This window comes from Microtus oregoni, unplaced genomic scaffold (assembly GCF_018167655.1).
Source record: "Microtus oregoni isolate MIOR12 unplaced genomic scaffold, Mior012 000052F_ref0000163, whole genome shotgun sequence".
In the NCBI taxonomy this organism is placed as follows: Eukaryota; Metazoa; Chordata; class Mammalia; order Rodentia; family Cricetidae; genus Microtus; species Microtus oregoni.
Window position 1 is genome coordinate 7,337,834 of NW_024543828.1, and position 18,491 is coordinate 7,356,324.

At 38.8% G+C, this 18,491-nt stretch overlaps 1 protein-coding gene across 1 annotated transcript in view; it reads left to right on the forward strand.

The window, feature by feature from the left end:
- LOC121437526 (phospholipid-transporting ATPase 11C-like) overlaps window positions 1-18,491 on the forward strand; it is a 207,045-nt gene that overhangs the window by 152,147 nt on the left and 36,407 nt on the right. The window contains exons 20-22 of the mRNA XM_041637391.1: window positions 1,536-1,710; window positions 5,809-5,911; window positions 7,199-7,344. Of these exons, the coding sequence (XP_041493325.1) occupies window positions 1,536-1,710; window positions 5,809-5,911; window positions 7,199-7,344 (424 nt within the window). The remainder of the gene's footprint in view (window positions 1-1,535; window positions 1,711-5,808; window positions 5,912-7,198; window positions 7,345-18,491) is intronic.

Sequence of the window (18,491 nt, forward strand, 5' to 3'; positions counted from 1 at the left end):
GACAAGGGCTCACGTAGCCCTGGTTGGCCTTGAACTTTTGATCCTTCTACCTCTATCTCTCTTTGCATTTGTTTTCTTAGCACCTAAATGCCTCTTAGTCATATTTAGACGTTAAAACTACCTAAAAAAAACTTTAAAATATAATTGTGTGGTACCAATTTGTGCCCAATATTTTCTTTTTTACTTAGTCTACAAATGGAGCCAAGCATGGACAGTTTATTTTTAAATATAAGTAAACTAGGGTTAAGAACCATAGGTCATATAGAATGTTATTTATTTAAATGATGCGTATGTGTATGTGTATATATATTGTTGGCTTTCTTTCCCTTGGTTTTTCAAGATAGAATTTCTCTGTGTAGCTCTTGCTGTCCTGAAACTCATTTTTTGTAGGCCAAGCTGGCCTCAAATTCAACAGAGATCCACCTGCCTCTGTCTCCTGAGTGCCTGGATTAAAGGCATGTCCCACCACCACCCGGATATATAATGTTCTTTTATTTTGTCCTATTTGAAAAAACCCAGTTCTATCGATACTCTTGTCATTCAGGCAAAGATACTATATTTATTTGCCCCTAAGTCATTTTATCTTTTGTTTCCCTAAAGTTTCAGGTTAACTGATTATTTATCTTCATATCAAATTTTACATCATTTCACAGTAGTTTGACTAATTTGTATGTAGTTCAAAAGACTTATTTTAAATTTTTTATAGAGTCATACTGCACAACCACCTTCATTTTTATACTTTTCAGAACTTAGAAACAGTTCTTGCCCCCATAGCACTGTTAACCCCTTGTGCCCTGTTATTTCTTTTGTATAGGCTTCTTAATAGGCAAACTTCACATAATCCACTTTATTCTTTTTGTTCTCTTCTTCATTTTTCTACTGAAGTTGACATTATCAATTAATCCTCCCTAAAACTCTCCTTCTTAGGCCAGTGAAATAGCTCATCAGTTTAAAAGCCCTTGCTATAAAACCCTTCTAACCTGAGTTCAATCTCCAGAACCAACAGTAAAAAGAGAGGACAAATGCTAGAAAGTTGCCCTCTGACCTTCACACATGTGCCATGCATGTGAATATGCATGTGCACACAAAATAAAACTTTAAAAAACAAAAACCAACTCTATTTCTCTGATGTTCACCAAATGCTGATATTTCTTCTTTTGGCAATCTAGTATCTTCATTTTCTCCCTAATTAAACAGTTTTTTCTAACTAAAAGTCACTATTGCTATCATTGGGGGCAGTTCATTCTTTGGGATGAATAAATGAAAGAACTAGAACTGGTGACTTGTCTCATCTGGGCTATTCACCTCTGTGATTAACTAACTCAAACTCAAGCAGGGTGTGGTGGTGCATGCCTGTAGTCCCAGGACTTAAGAAGGGAAGACAAGCAGGTCAAGGAGTTAAAGGGACCTTCTTAGTTACAGAGAGAGTTGAAGATCAGCTTGATCTTTACGAGACCTGTCTCAAACAAAATAAAAGTCAAGGTGTTAATTCTAACTGTATAATAGATTCAAACACATTTTTAAATCTTTTTCAGAGCATGGACAGAACATCAGGAATATGGATTAGTCATTGATGGCTCCACATTGTCACTCATACTAAATTCTAGTCAAGACTCTAGTTCAAACAACTATAAAAGTATTTTCCTGCAAATCTGTATGAAATGTACTGCAGTGCTCTGCTGCCGGATGGCACCATTACAAAAAGCCCAGGTAAGTGGATATTAGTTAATTTTCCATTCTGGATCCTCTTTACACATCTCATTTCCGTGCCTTTTCATTCTTTGTGAGCAAACCTGAAGTCTCTTCCAAATTATTTTAAACCTGTACTGTACCTTGTACCCTCTAGCTTGCTGACCAATTCTTTACCTGCTAGACTTCTCTAATGAGTACTTAGTTCCTACTGCCTCTGCCTGGTGTTCCTTCCTCCTCATGGCATTATTAACCCTATGTATCCTGATCTTTCTTCTCTTACTATTCTGCTAGCTTGTACACAAATAAACCTGGCCCAATTCCTTAAGCAATATTTTTTTCCTGGTTTCGTTACTACAGTTGACACTATCATTTACATTCTCCTCAAAATCTTTCTTGATTTCTGTGCTTGCCCAAAATGCTGATATATTCTCCCTCTTTGGCAGTGTAGTATCTTTTCATTTTGTTTCATTCTGTATTTTTAGATTTTTATTTTAATGTGCGTGAGTATTTTGCCTGCGTGTATATCTGTGCACCATTTGGGTTCCTGGTGTCTGCGGAGGCTAGACTAGAGCATCAGAACCCCTGAAACTGGAGTTACAGACATTCATGAGCTCCCACGTTTGTACTGAGAATTGAACCTGAGTCCTCTGAAAGAACAGCCAGTGCTCTTTACTACTAGGCCATCTCTCTGGCCCATTACCCTGAACTTCCTTAATAGTTTTTCTTTTCTATGGTAAAGTTTTCCTTTGATTTTCACTTTATGGACTATCTCTCTCTGGATTAACTCTTCCTTCCATTGATACAGCTCTAGTCTTGGCTTTTCCTTAAGATTATGTCTCCTGTTTCTAGCTGTCTGCTAGACATTTCCATTTGGATTGCCTACTACCACGTTAAATTCTAGTATCTTAAGATAGATCTTAGAGTTTTCTTGAACAGTTTATTCCTGTTACTAGGGCCATTTTACATTGTTCCCTGTGTATCATATTATAGTCTGTTTGTTTATTCTGCCTATTTTTGTCATCGCTTCCATTTTCATGAACCTTTTGATGTTGCTCATGTTTCTCCCCTCCCCAGAAGATGGTGTATCTTGTGGTTCAGGTCTCAATGTAGTTTATATCTGTCACTATAATTACTTTTTCTAGACTATTTTCTCTTAGTATCTTATGTTCATATACACAATGTTTGAGTCATTACCTTCTGTCCAAATCTTTGGGTTCTATTATAGATCCATTTTTTTGGGTTGTCCTTATTGTCCCAGCTATGCCTTCTCTGCAGCTTAACCATCATTTTCCTTAACATCTCCTATTATTTCTATAACCAAGCTTACTATAGTTTCAACTTTCTAAATTCAAAACCTTTATTTATTGATGGCCCTCATGCTTTATTCTTGTATGTGGCTTTAGCTATCCAAGTATGTTTTCTAGTACATTTTGTTACTTTTTTTCTACTTGTTTTTCCTTTCTTCTCACTTCTTTCCAGAGCCAGACATTGAGTATCTCGTTAAACTTTATTTGTAATTTCCTAGCTTCTTTTTATTTCCTCTTCACTTTGTTTTCTACCAGTGCCTTCTGTGTAGTAGGAGCTACGGGCTGTGTTCCACCACCCGGCTCCTGGCCACCGGCTAGCTTTATACCCGAAATAACAACACACAAATTGTATTCATTTAAACACTGCTTGTCCCATTAGCTCTAGCCTCTTACTGGCTAACTCTCACATCTTGACTAACCCATCTTACCAGGAAGATTCTAGCGTATGTCCATCTTGGGCTGGAGCTTCATCACGTCTGCCCTGGAGAGGAAAGCATGGCATCTGCCTCACTTCCTCTTCCTCCCAGCATTCTGTTCTTTTTACTCCACCCACCTATGTTCTAACCTATCAGGCCAAGCAGTTTATTAATTAGCCAATGAAATCAACAGATTGATATATGACACTCCCACATCACTTCTGTACTTACTGCTACTTGTACAATATTCTTCCATGTTGATCTGAATTCATGATCTATACATGAAAATTCATTGATCTAGTCACACCAGACCTATTTTATGAGTGGTTACTATTATTAATTCCCTGTGTGCCTTTTGGATATCATTCATTTTCTCTGAAAACATCTTATTATTTCCTTACACGTACAAATTCTACTAGTATTTCATTATTTTAATCATGGTTTCTTTCATAAAATAATGCCTAATCGGCAAATACTTTCCTCTTTTTTGATATCATAAGCTTTCTTATATGGAAAATTTTCACATTTGTTTGTTTGTTGGGTGGTATGTGTACCTTGGTGCACATGTAAAGATAAGAAAACCACTTGCAGAAGTCTTTTCCTACCCTCCTCCATATGGATATCAGGGATCATACTGGATAATAGCATGTACTCCTATATAGATACCATATTTTATCTTTATTATTTATCTGTTTACCTTATATACTTGAATTTATAATTCATTTCTATTTTTATTTGCATGCTTTCTAGTGACCACACCTCTTTTGTTATTAGTATATTGTTTTGAATAGTAGTTTGCATCTATTTATACTTAATGAAAAAGCTATTTTTAGTTAAATTAACTTTTTCTTGAAACCTACCTACAGTTTAGATAAAAACCATGGGTAACTTGAAAAGATTAGAGAAAAACTATATATTTACCTTACCAATTCATTTGTGACTCTACAGTCAGTAATCACAAATCCTTTTATTTTCTACAAGTACAAATTATAATCTTTCAACCTAACCTATATTTTTCTTGAAAAGGTTGTCACCTTGATAATTATATTGCCTTCCAGGCTGCAATTTTTAATCCTTGAGGTACAAATTATTGCTGCACATAGTATACCAAGGGCAAATTAGTTAACATTATTATAGCCCATTAAAACTGAATTTGAGTTTGGATTCTTTAGCTTTGTCCTTAGTTCTTTCACTTACAGGAATAAGAGAGTATTTCTGACAATCTTTTGTAAAGTTCTTAATAGGAACCAAATTAATTGGAGTGGTCATGCAAATGCTAACATTTCACTTCATTTTTATGTTGAATGAAATTCGACATGTAGAATTTTTTAAATGATTTAACGCAGCTAAAAACTAATTGCATCTTATTTAAAGAAATGCTATGTTGTCTCTTACTTGCATAAATTATTTGTAATCATTTCATTATATTGAAAATGAATTTTATTTATGCTAACCAACTAGATAAATCAGGGGACAAACTTTTTGGAAAGCATTATTTAGCAGCTGAAACTTACATATCATGTTAAGGCTACTAAATTCCAAGGAGTCTTGAGAGTAGATGTCAAACAGTGACTATCTGAAACAGTGGAAAAACAGCTTTGACTCAAGTATTTTCCCCAAGAAACTTTCCATGAGGTTTTGGAGACCTCTAAAGCAGAAATCATTGAACAACACTATAGGTAAACATTTTTTATTAAGTATTTGCCCTTAACACAGCATTGAATCACACTCAATGTTTTCACATCTAGATGAGCTACTATTTAGAAAGTGACTGAATTTGTAGCATTTTTCTGCAAATCTCACCTCTTTTAAGATACCTCCTTTGAAATGTAGCTACCTGTAAGAGAAAACAAACATATTGTGTGGTGAGGAGAGTTAGTAAAATGTAATTGGCAGCATAATAGGTGCATAAGATTAGCATATATGTTCCATAATTACCATTGGGGTATTCTAAAGGGAGATAGGAATGTCTTCAGAAAGAAAGGATTAAGAGATAACCAAAACACTATTCTGATTATTCCATTCTTGTTCTGGTAGCTTTGTACATGTTACCTCAAATCCAATTTATGGTCTCCACTCTCACATTAAAAATATAATCTAAAAAGAACACAGGAAAAATGGCAAACGAAGGAAACGTGCCAATCTTTAGTAAGCATGTCAAGAAAGGTTTTGAACATTTATGCATGTACAGACCTAGAAACAAATGGGGTGCTAGTGTTTCATTTTAAATGACTATGTTACTTCACACCTGATAACTTAAGACTCTCACACATGTATGCAAACTAACTTTCTGTTTGGAAATCCTCCAATTACACCTATTAATGACAGTAAACCCCAGTGAGTTACTACACATTCTGCTTTTGATTTTTCTGTCTCTTGTATTTTATGCTTAGATTGTCAGAATGGTGAAGAACTTGAAAGGCAGCCCTATAACACTGTCAATAGGTGATGGTGCCAATGATGTCAGTATGATTTTGGAATCTCATGTGGGAATAGGTAAGAAACATTTAATGTGATGGCCTCTATAAGGTATCATTGGCAGTTTTGCTTTTTAGGTTAAATCAGTCTTACTCTAGATTGTTTTAGTTACTCATCTGGAATTTGAACTTGTGAATAACTGTTAATATAATAAAAGACTTCTTATAATAGTGACCATTCCAAGGTCCTCCCCATAGTGGTGAGAGGGTATTTGTATTTGACAATCAAAGTGAATTTTTTTTCCCAAGGCAGGGTTTCTCTGTGTATCCCTGACTGTCCTCAACTCACTCTGTAGACCAGGCTTTCCTGGAACTCAGAGATCCACTTGCTTCTGCCTTTTGAGTGCTGGGATTAAAGATGTGAACCACACCCACCTGACTTCAAAATGGATTTTTCAAACCTTGTGTCACAATTAATTGAGTAGTTCCTATTTTGGCAGCATGCATGAAATTTTATTAATTTCTTACACCTTTAGCCAGGCTGCCTACTCTATTACTGTTCCCTCTGTTTTTCGAGATTGTTAACTGTTAGAAGTTAAGAAATTATCACTGGCTGGCTCATTGTCTACAGTGGTATTTATGGGTACCATGGGCTATGGTGTTGAAGTCTTATGTTGACTTATACCAACAGTTTTTCTGGAACCTACACAAAGTTTTCACACACCCAATTGCTATTAATTATTCACACACCCAGCAACATTTGGCAATGGATTGGGAGCACATACAGAATTGAAATATTGTATTATTATATAGTGAAGTTTAGATTCCAAAATTCCTTCTCCTACTCAAAAGTAGAATGATTTAGCATGGAATTCTAAGTTTTTCTCATTGGTTACCCAATGTGGAAATGGCCTATAACTCATAAAATCCATGAGTAGCTATTGAGTTTCATATAGTGAAAGGGTTTCACTGTCTTCTCATTGATTTCTTTGACCACAAAACCCAGACCTCTGACTTGCCTTAATATAACATCTAGTTTAGTGTTATGCACAGTTAAGCACATACGGAATGCCTTAAATAATTTTAAGGTGGATTTTTCCCCACTAGATAATTTTTGCTTTGTAACAATTAAAATAATGACTAGTTAATTGTTTTATATTGTACTAACAAATAGCTAATAATCAATTAAACATACTTTTATTTGGTGAGTCTCAGTATTATTTTTAAAGCCACTCTTTATTTTAAAAGAAGTAAATATAAGGTATACACTTGATTTGTAGCATTTAAATAGCTTAAAAATATAAACACAAACCAGGCATTTGCTCATTCTATAAAGTTATCACCATACAAAATATTCTCTCTTTAGGTATTAAAGGAAAAGAAGGTCGTCAAGCAGCCAGGAATAGTGATTATTCTGTCCCAAAATTTAAACATTTAAAGAAACTGCTATTGGCTCATGGACATCTATATTATGTGAGAATAGCACATCTTGTTCAATATTTCTTCTATAAGGTATGTGATCGATCAGATGTTTATAATTTAGCTGTTTTGCAGGGGATTGTTTTTGAGACAGGATCTTGCTACATGGCCTAGATTTAAATCAATTTGTTTTTGTTTGTTTCTTTTGGTTTTTGAAGACAGGATTTTTCTGTATAGCACTGGATATCCTGAACTAGCTCTGTAGATCAGACTGGCCTCAAACTCACAGAGATCAGCCTGCTTCTACCTCCTGATTGCTGGCAGTAAAAGAATCAAACTTCTTTTTTTAATTAATTTATTTATTTATTTATTTTTTAATATTCCTTAATATATTTTATTTATTTATTTATTAAGGATTTCTGCCTCCTCCCTGCAACCGCTTCCCATTTCCCTCCCCCTCCCCCGATCAAGTCCCCCTCCCTCATCTGCTCGAAGAGCAATCAGGGTTCCCTGACCTGTGGGAATCCCAAGGACCGCCCACCTCTATCCAGGTCTCGTAAGGTGAGCATCCAAACTGCCTAGGCTCCCCCAAAGCCAGTATGTGCAGTCGGATCAAAAACCAACTGTGATTGTTCTTGAGTTCTCAGTATTCCTCATTGTCCGCTATGTTCATTCAGCTAGTCCGGATTTAACCCATGGTTTTTCAGACCTAGGCCAGCTGGCCTTGGTGAGTTCCCGATAGAACATCCCCATTGTCTCAGTGTGTGGGTGCACCCCTCATGGTCCTGAGTTCCTTGCTCGTGCTCCATCTCCTTCTGCTCCTGATTTGGAAATAGAAAACACTATCCTGAGTGAGGTAAGCCAGACCCAAAAAGAGGAACATGGGATGTACTCACTCATATTTGGTTTCTAGCCATAAATAAAGGACATTGAGCTTATAATTCATGATCCTAGAGAAGCTAAATAAGAAGGTGAATCCAAAGACAAACACATAGGCATCCTCATGAATATTAACCTTCATCAGGCGATGAAAGGAGACAGAGACAGAGACCCACATGGGAGCACCGGACAGAAATCTCAAGAATCAAACTTCTTATGTAACTAGGGCTAACACACACTTCTCCTGTCCCAACCTCCAAGGTGGTGAAATTACAGATGTGTACTACGGTGCTGAGCTTTGCAATTTAATTTCTGTGAATCAAAACCAAGGTTTTACTGCTCCTGAATATAACCTGCTCAGTCTAGATAATGTTTGTTTTGTGTATGTGTGTGTGTGGATGATCAGAGATGATCATTTGCTATTAGATACCAATTGGTGTGATCTTCCTTGGGAAAGACTATTTCTTCCACTCTTGGCATTCCTTATGTAGGGTTGAGTCTTCGTGATCTTTTCTCCATCCACTTTTGCTTGTATATTGCTATTGTCCTTGTTCATCTGGTGTTAGGTGATCATGTTGGTGAGATTCTCTGGGTTAGCTTCTGATATTACTAGGAGATGCAATCTCACATCGAATTCCCTGATCCTCTGGCTCTTACAATCTTCCCCCACTCTTCCTTAGTGTTCCCTAGGTCTTAGGTGTGGGTGTTGTTTTGTAAATGTATCTATTCGAAACTCAGCTCCACAACTGTGCATTAGATTGTTTGTGGTTTTCTGTAATGTTATCTACCGATTTATAAAATAAGTTTGTTTGATGAGAGGTGAGGACTATACTGCATCTGTGGATATAAGAGCAAATATTTAGAATGTAGTTAGAATGCTGATTTAGTAAAGTGGTGACTGTATGTTTTCCTCCAAGACCCATGACTTCACTAGCCCTGAATAGTTAGCTAGGTTTCCAGTACCAGGCATCATTTCCTTCTTGTTGAGTGTATCTTAAAGCCAATTAGAGTGCTGTTGGTTACTACCAAAGTATGTGGGCCACCACTGCACCCTTAGGGTTATTAAGCAATTCTGGTTCTCGATATAGTTCATAGAAATCATTGATCAGTAAGACTGTAGGTTGCCTCCCTCCTTTGGAACCTTGCATGGTGCCTTCTGAATGCTATTCCTCAGGGAAGAGACATTCAGGTCAGTTCCAACTCAGGGGCTTCCAGCTTCCAGGCCCTTTGTCTGAAGTGTATGGTATCTTCAGCAATAAGGGCTTAATCCTTCCACCTTTTGGAGACAACCAAATAGCAATAGACTGTTTTTGGACAGTGCTGACCAACAACTCAAAAGAGGGCTTTTCATGCCTTTTATTGAGGTTTTTTGCTAGGTGGTCTTTGGCTCTTGGAAGGAGCATTGTCAGCACAGATTAGAAAATTTCATTTAAACTGTATATGCATATTTATACACAGACTTACATATTTTATAGGTTTTTAAGTATATAATTAACAGTATGATTCCTTATGACTTTTTCAAACTTCCTTGCTAAAACTTCACCTTTCTTCCTCTTTCTCCTGCATTTATCTCCCCTCCCTCCAAATTAGAGCCCCCATTTTTCTCATTTATCCAGTCAGATCACTTGTACTTGTATTCCCTTCTATATGACTCCCCAAACTCACCAACACTAGCAATGGTTCCTCTTTACATTTGTGTTTCTACAGTTACTCCAGGATATGTACTCATGTCTGAAGATTTGGAACTAAGAGCCTCCCATGAGAAAAAATATGTGATAATTGTCTCTCTGGATTTAGTCCTATCCATTTACCTGCAAAATTGATGGTTTTATTTTTCTTTACATCTGAATAGTATTCCATAGTATATATATATACTCACATTTTCATTATCCATTCACTGGTTGATGGACATTTAGGTTAGGTTATTTCTGTTTCCTAGCTATTGTGAATAGAGCAGCAATAAATATGGCTAAGTATCTGTGGAATAGGTTTTCTCATTCTTTGGACATATGCCGAGGAGTACTATAGCTGGGTCATTTGGTAGTTTTATTTTTAGCGTTTTGGAATTTCTCCACACTGACTTCACAGGGGCCTCACCTGTCTGCAATTTGCATGTCATCCTTGTGCGGGGCCTGTATAATTTCCTGGATTTTTTCAGTATTAGTGAACGTACTGCTGAAGTGAGCACTGTTTTTTTTTTATTTTTTGAGACAGTTTCTCACTATATATGACCCTGGTTAACCTGAAAACTCCCTGTGCAGACCAGGCTGGTCTCAGACTCACAGAAATCTACCTGCCTCTGCCTCCCAAGTGCTGGAATTAAAAGTATAAAGTGTGCTACTGCACCTGACCATTTCAGAAATTTCTGACTTTAAATTAATTTTGTGTATGTCTTTGGAATTCAGATTAGACTTGGTTTTCCAAAACCCTAAGGTACGTTGTCACTTATTTGAGAGCTCTGATTTTCCCTCTTTAGCAAGGTCTCATGTATCTCAGGCTGGCCTTGAAATATGTAGCTGAGGATGACCTTGAATTTGTGATCCTTTGTCTCTAATTCCCAGGTACTGTGATTACAGGTGTATGTCTTCATGCTGAGTTTATGAGGTGTTGGTGTTTGAACATAAGGCTTTACACATGCTGAACATGTACTCTACCAAATGAGTTAAATCCCCAGCCCCATCTTATGTTTTAAATGCAGATACTTAAAGATATAAATTTCACTCTTAGGACTACTTAACCTATAGGTCTTGGTATGTTGTATTTTCATTCAGATCTCTGATTTTTTTTTATTCCCTCCTTGATTTTCAGTGACCTATTCATCATTCCATAGAGTATTTTTGTTTGTTTTTGAGACAGAATCACACTGTGTAGTTCTAGCTGGTCTGGAACTCACTGTGTACCTCTGGCTGGCTTGAGATTCATAGAGATCATCCTTCTTCCACCTCTTTGTCTCCCAGGTACTAGTGTTAAAGGTATGTGCAACCATACCTGGCTCAGTGTTTTTTAATGTCTGTGATTTTTGTATATGTTCTATAGCTTTTCTTGATATTGGTATCTAGTTGTAGTCTATTTTTGTCAGTTAAAGTATAAGAAATTACTTTAATTTTCCTCCATGTATTAAGATTCACTTTGAGTTGGTTGGTGGTGGTGGTGCACACTTTTAATCCAAGCACTCAGGAGGCAGAGGCAAGCCGATCTCTTGAGTTTGAGGCCAGCGGGGTCTACACATTTAGTTCCAGGACAGCCAGGGCTGAAACCTTGTCTCAGGGGGGAAAAAAACTGACTTTGTATCCTATTGTTACTGTATGTTCTATTTAAGAGAAAGGTCTGTGGACTGCTGCGAATACTACATTCTGCTATGTTCACATAGAATTTCTATAGAAAACAGTTAAACTCATTTGATCTGTGATGTCATTTAACCCAGACATTCCTCACCTCTCAACACATACCTTTTTAAATAAGAATAATTATTTGTTTGTAAGTAGAGTATTAAAGGCACCTTTTATTGTTGTTTTGGTATTGCTGCTTTTTCTCCCTAAGTATATTTTTTGGAATACCTTTTTCTATCCTTACACCTAAGATTGTATCTATCTTGGATGCTGAGATGTATTCCTTAGAGGCAAAAAAAATGGATAGATTCCATTTTTAAATCAATCTTCTAATCTGTGTCTGTTTGCTGAGGAATTGAGACATAAGTATTATTAGTTTTGAAGTATGTTCATTCCTCTTATTACTATTCCTTATTTGCTTAACTGTTGTTTCTTTTCTATAGACTTGTGGTCATGTTTATCTTTCTCTTCAATCCAAAGGATTCCTTCCAGTATTTTCTGTGTAGGTTGTTTAGTGGTTATGAATTCTTTTATTCTGTTTTTATCACAATTAACTTTTCTTTCTCCTTCAATTATGTTAGTTGTGTTGGAAACAATTTGGTTGATTGTTGTCTTTAAGGGCTTGAAATGAATCATTCTAGAAGATCTCCTGGTCAAAGTTTTTGTTTAGAGACCTTGTATTATTCAAATGAACCTGACTTTATAGGTGACGTTATGTTCTTTCTTGCAGTTGTGTGTATGTGTACACACTCACACACACAAGTACTGCAACATCTTGAAGTCACTTCTTTCCCTTTACCATCTTTGTCCTGAGTATCTAACTAAGGTTGCCAGGCTTAACAGCAGATGCCCTTACTCACTGAGCCATTCATTACTCTGCCTTCATATTTATTTATCTTTCTCATTGTTCTGTGTTTCAGTTCCTCTACCTTGTCTTTAAGCCTTGATATTCTGTCCTCCCTTTAATCCATTCTATTGGTAAGACTTTTTAAGAAGCTTTTAATTTGACTTATTGAATTTTTTGTTTTCAGTATTCAACTTGTTCTTTTATTTAGCATTTCTAACTCTTTGCTGGATTGTATTTTCATATCCTCTGTTTACTTATTTCATTTAACTGTTTCTGTTGAGCATTCTGCTTTGGAACCTTTGTCTGTATTCACCACTGTCTCTGACCAGGTTTTCATCTAGCTGGGTACTATGAGGTTTTGAAGCAATGTTTCTTCACCATAGTGTAGAGAGGTATTCTGCTGGCTAGGTTCAGCATATATTTGTAATACTTACTCTTAGTTTCCAGAGGGTGCAAAGCATGTATTGTTTTGAGGCTGCCAAGCCATCAACTCGGCAGGAGTCTTTTAAAATGGTGTTTTACAACTGTTCCAGTTAGTTGCCAAAGAAAGGGGTATTTTTTTTTAAAAAAAAAAAAACCTTTTCTTTGAAATCCCCATGCATAACTTTTGTCTCCTTTCTTCCAACTTTATTTTCTATTATAAATGTCTTTTGCTGAGAGTATTGTGCCAATTTTTGAGGCTCTCTGTCAAGTTTCAGTGATCACTAACAGAAAGGAGGGAAGTTTCCCAGACTATGCTGTCCTTTCAGGTCAGACTCTTTTTGTTTTTTTTTTCTGATCTTATTTCCAAGGTTTTCTGTTTTACTTTGAACTAAACTAGATATTTTGTGTCCATCACCCATATCTTTTGATAGATTTCTCCAGATTATTCCCTAGATAATCCATCAGCCCAAGCCTACCATGATGTCCACCATCTTGTCTACTGTCTACTGTTTCACTTCATTCATTTTGTCATCTATGGCCCATCAAATGAGTCATCATCAATAATTTTTCGTGGTATATATAGCACCAGATGCCAAGGCTCCCATCTATGCTTTTGTTAAATAAAAAAATTAAAAATTAATCTGGTGCAGGTATGCACCTTTAATCCCAGCACTCACGAAGCAGAGAGGTAAGTAAATCTCTTGTCTGAGGCCATCCTGAGTTACATGAGGATACCTTGTCTCCAAAAATAAATAAATAAAAATAAAATAAAGGAGAATGTTTAGAAATAACACATGTGTGTGTATATAGAAAGGAAGCTGTATAGCTTATATATAAGAATATGGATATTCTTTTCATATTTATACATATATGTGTATATGTGTGTGTGTGTAAAACACTGATGCTAGGTTGCCAGATTTGCTATAAAAACAAAAACAGCCCTGCCTTGCCAGTCTGTATTAACTAATTGTTGGGCCAAACATTGAAAAGAAAAGGTATAATTATGATTTTATTAATTGAACCCAATGTGTGTAAAATAGTTTATTGTTTGACAGAAGCACTTAATTTATTAATTAATCATCAAAAGCCTCCTATGAGACAAGTTGCAGTATCTCAATTTTAAATATATAAAAAAATAGATCTCAAGGAAATGCTGTCATGCTTCTACAGCTGAGAAATATGAGAGGTATATTTCCACAAAGGTTAAATCCAGGAACCTTCATCAGAGTTAGGGTCTTTTGGGCTTGGCATCACTGATTATTTTTTGACCTTCCCCTAATAGAAGGTTCCCATGAAGATTTATCATGTATTTCTTTGCTAATCTGACTCTTCCCAAAAAGCTTGGTTTGTCCCCGGTTGGATTTTGCCCTGCAATTCAAGCATCTACCACCAGATGGAATGAATTCTCTGTTAAAAGAACAAAACAAGCCTGAACTTACCAAATGTTGACCAGTGTTCAAAAATTATCTCCCCATTCACAACAAAGTGTATCAGAGATTATTTATGTAGGTGATGCCTTCTGTGTTCCTTATTATCTACCCTACTGACTCAACACTATTCATTATATACAGCTGTCCTTTGTCCAAAAAGGATTTCTAATCTTTTAACAGCCTTTGACTTACCTTTTAAAAAGGCATTCCCTCTTTTTTTTAAGATTTATTTTTAATATGTGTGTGAGTATGTGCACATGATTGAAGGTGCCCATGGTATCAGATGATCCTGAGCGAGAATTAAGAACATTGTAAGATGTCCATGTGGACAATGGGAACTCATCTCTGGCTGAATCAACTGATTCAGCTGCTGAGCCATCATTTTAGCCTTTCCATTCCCAGCCCCATTTTCTTACCATTTCATTTTCAAATTCTTTCCCTATTAATGGAGTAATTTAGCTACAAATCTATGTTTGTTTCTTTATTCAATCTTCCTCACATAATAGAACCAGGTTACTTTGAAATGTACTACTTTGCAAAGAAATTTTACTCTGTTATGTTGTCCATTTTCTTTTACTCCAGCCCTATATTGGAATACCAAAACGTAGTGCTGTTTGGCTTTTTGGAGGAGCTTACCACCCAGTTCTCAAATAAATAACATGTGGAGTCTTATTATTACTTACAATCACCTGGCCTGATCTTGACTTGTTTCTGGACAGCTTTTCTTTAATTATCCTATCTACCCTTTGCCTATGGGCTTTTGTCTTCTTACTTATGTATATTTTCCTTTCACTCTTACTTTATCTGTGGCTGGCTGTGTGGCTAGTTCCTAGTATCCCCAGTATCCCCTTCCCTCCTTTTTGTTAGGGATTTTCCTAAACCAAGCTCACTGCCAATGCAAAAACCCCAATCAAGCCAAATCACAACAAGCCAAATTAAAAAATATCCAGGTTTAATGGGATTCCTATGCTCTCAGGCAGCCCCAGGGGGGGAACCAGGAAGCCACAAATGCGACTATGTGGGTGGGGGGTGGGGGAGCATGCTGGAACTTTCCGGGAAAGCAGTTTTAATAGACTGGGGGAATGGTCAAGATTTTGGCAGGCTGTCTTGACCCTCCTCCAGGGAGGGGTCAAAGCTTGGTGGGCACAAGGACCTGGCCTCCAAAGATAGAGGCCAGAGATCAGGACTTGGGACTTACATTCCAGACTGTTTGTATAAGGGGTAACAGGAAGCTGAGGTGATGATATTTGACTAACATTTAGGCTCTCTTAGGAAAAAGGAGCGTTGACTCAAGTCTGGTTACTTCCTGTGAGCATGGGACTACATGGGGAAGGGGAGAGCTGGGTGTTGGTGCGTCCATGCTCAGTGAGAGATGTGGCTGGAAAGGCATCCTATGTACTATCATCCTGGAGACACCAGGCATCTCTTCCTTGGGGGAGGTGAGAAGGCAGGTGTCTAGGAAAAAATATTGTTAACACCAAAGATGAGTGTGCCAGGATGAGGAGGAGCTGGTAGGCCCTTCATTGTGGCATCTTGGAAAATCGGAGGGTAGAAGATCCTGTGTGCTGGAGAGACCAAGTGTCCTGAGTAGGTGCATGCTTGATCCTGGAGAGATGGTACCAGCATGGGCGTCCCAGGAGCTTAGCAGCTGAGGGGATTACTGTGTGAGGTCCTGTCCATTGAGGTTCAAGAGACCTAGGAGTTAGCTGTTTGAGGAGTACTCTGTCCCCTGGGGAGAGCATGGCAGGTTTAGGGGCATTAGGGTCCACTGGTGTGGGGGTAGGGATACAACTGTCAGCGTGTAAATGGAAAAGGGACCTTAAAAGGGAGAGGTAGGGTAGGTACCCCGCCAGTGGAGAAGTTTGGACAGGAAGGTGATGTTTAAGGAGAAGGGGGCCTGCTGTAAAGCAGCTCAAAAGGGCTCAGGCATGTAGGGGAACGTGGGGTGGCCCTGAGGTGAGTTAAGAGCAGTGGGGAGAAGGGAGGGCCAAGATAACCTGAGTTCAATGGAGAGCTTGATTAGCTGTTGTTTGATGAGTCCATTGGCCCTCTCCACCTTTCCCGGGGATTGTGGAGAGTGGATGGGTGGTATGGAATTTTCAGGAGATGTTGAGAGCTTCTGACACAAGCTCCATGACCCTGGAATTGAAGGCTGGCCCATTGTCTATCTGGATGGTTCATGGGACACCAAACCGAGGAATGATGTGGTTTAGGAGTACCTGAGCCACCACATCTGCTGTTTCCCTGGTGACTAGAAACGCTTCTATCCATCCTTAACAAGTGTTAAGAGATAACAGAGTTTTTTATGAGTAGGCATATGAGTGAAATTAACCTGCCATTCTTTGCCCAGTTGGTTTCCACGAAGCTGGTGTACAGACTGACATATGTGGAGAGTCCCTTGTGGGTTGGCCTGGGCATGCGTCTGGCAAGGGGAGGGAACCTGTAAAATAGAATCTCGGAGATGGGTGGGGTTAAAAGGGGGCTCCAAGAAGCAGTACAAAGCTTTGGGGAAGTGGCTAAGGATTTCTCGACCCAGTAAAGGTGCTGGGCAAGCAGCTATCACTAAGAAAGAATGAGAGAAAAGTTGTCCTGCAAGGATGCAGGGCAGTGGCAAAGTTTTTAGTGGGAGAGGAACAGGTCCCATCTACCCCCATAACTGAAATTGGTGAGGGGAACGTAAGGCCCCAGTGAGATGTTAGAACAGAATAGGTATCTCCTGTATCCAAAATAAAAGTAATGGTCATACCTACTACCTGTAGCTTTACCCTAGGCTCGGGTAGGGTTATGGGATATAATACCAAGTCTGGGCAACGTCAATCCTCTGCAAGGCTGAGAAGTTCGAGGACTGGCACAGTTTCACTTGCCGTTGTTGGTGAGGCTGGACCTCCATGGTGTGGCATAGAGGACAACCCGCATGGGGGCATTGTGATTTCCAGGGTCCAGGTTGCTGGCAGATAGGGCATAATCTCGAAGGAGGCATAGTGCAATATCGTGCCACATGACCATTTAGGCCACACTTGAAACAGTGTACATGTGAGGTTGACTTAAGCTGGGCTCCATCAGGGTAGATCCTTGTGGTTGGCTTCCCTTGTCCCCCTTCCTGCGACCTTAGCGCAGCTGCTAAGGCCTGGGTCTGTAGATTAGCTGCCTGTTGTAGCCTTGTCTGTCTGAAAGACTCAGCTGTTTCTTCTCAGGCATTAAAAACTTTAAAGGCCATTTTTACCAATTTTTGTATAGGGGTTTGGGGACCTTCCTCAACCTTTTTTTTTAGGTATTCTTTATTTTTTTATTTTTTTTAATTTATTTATTTATTAAAGATTTCTGTCTCTTCCCCGCCACCGCCTCCCATTTCCCTCCCCCTCCCCCAACTAAGTCCTCCCCCCTCAGCCCGAAAAGCAACCGGCTCTCTGAACATAGCGGACAATGAGGACTACTGAGAACTCAAGAACAATGGCAATGGGTTTCTGATCCTACTGCACGCACTGGCTTTGTGGGAGCCTAGGCCGTTTGGATGCTCAACTTACTAGACCTGGATGGAGGTGGGGGTTCCTTGGACTTCCCACAGGACAGGGAACCCTAATTGCTTCCTCAACCTTTTTAAACTTTAAGCAGAAGGATTTGTAAAAAAGGAACCTAGCCACTTTTCTATCTGAGAGGGATCTGGAAGAGAAAAGGGAACATGAACACTCTGACTCCTTTGACTCCAGCCACCTCCCAGAGAGGGCAGAAAAGGGCGGAGCTATGGTGGGATCTTGGGGAGGAGACTGGGGAGGATTGGGAGGGGCTATCCCAGTGCACAGAGGGGGTCCAAGGTTGGGAAGAGGAGGTAGGAGGGGGAGAGGAGGAGAAAGGTGGGTAAGGTGGAAGTTGACCTTGAACTTCTCAATTGGGTTGGAAGCGGGTGGACTGGGAAGGAGAGGAATGTGGAGAATGTTGCTCCACCAGAGGGGGTTGAGTTGTGTGGGCTTGAGGGAGTGAGGGAGGGGCCAGTGCCTCTGGCTGCAAGGTCCAGCTGGAATTGTCAGGGTCCCAATTCCCAGATGACTGGGAATTTGGAGGCATTGCAGCTTTAGCTGCCAAGACTGGTGCCATGAGACACTGGCTACTAAGGGAAGGGCGAGAGCGCAGAGCCCAAAAATCATGGACATATGTAAGCTCTGTCATTTGTCCTTACTGTTGTTCTTAATTCTGCGGGTTAGACAGTAGAGACATTACGCGAGGAAAAAGACACAGACACACAGCGGTCCCACGTGGGTGCACTTTAATGGGGAAGGGATAACAAACAGGTAGGGGGCGTGCAGACACAGTAGGAAAGGCGGGGAGGTAAAAAGG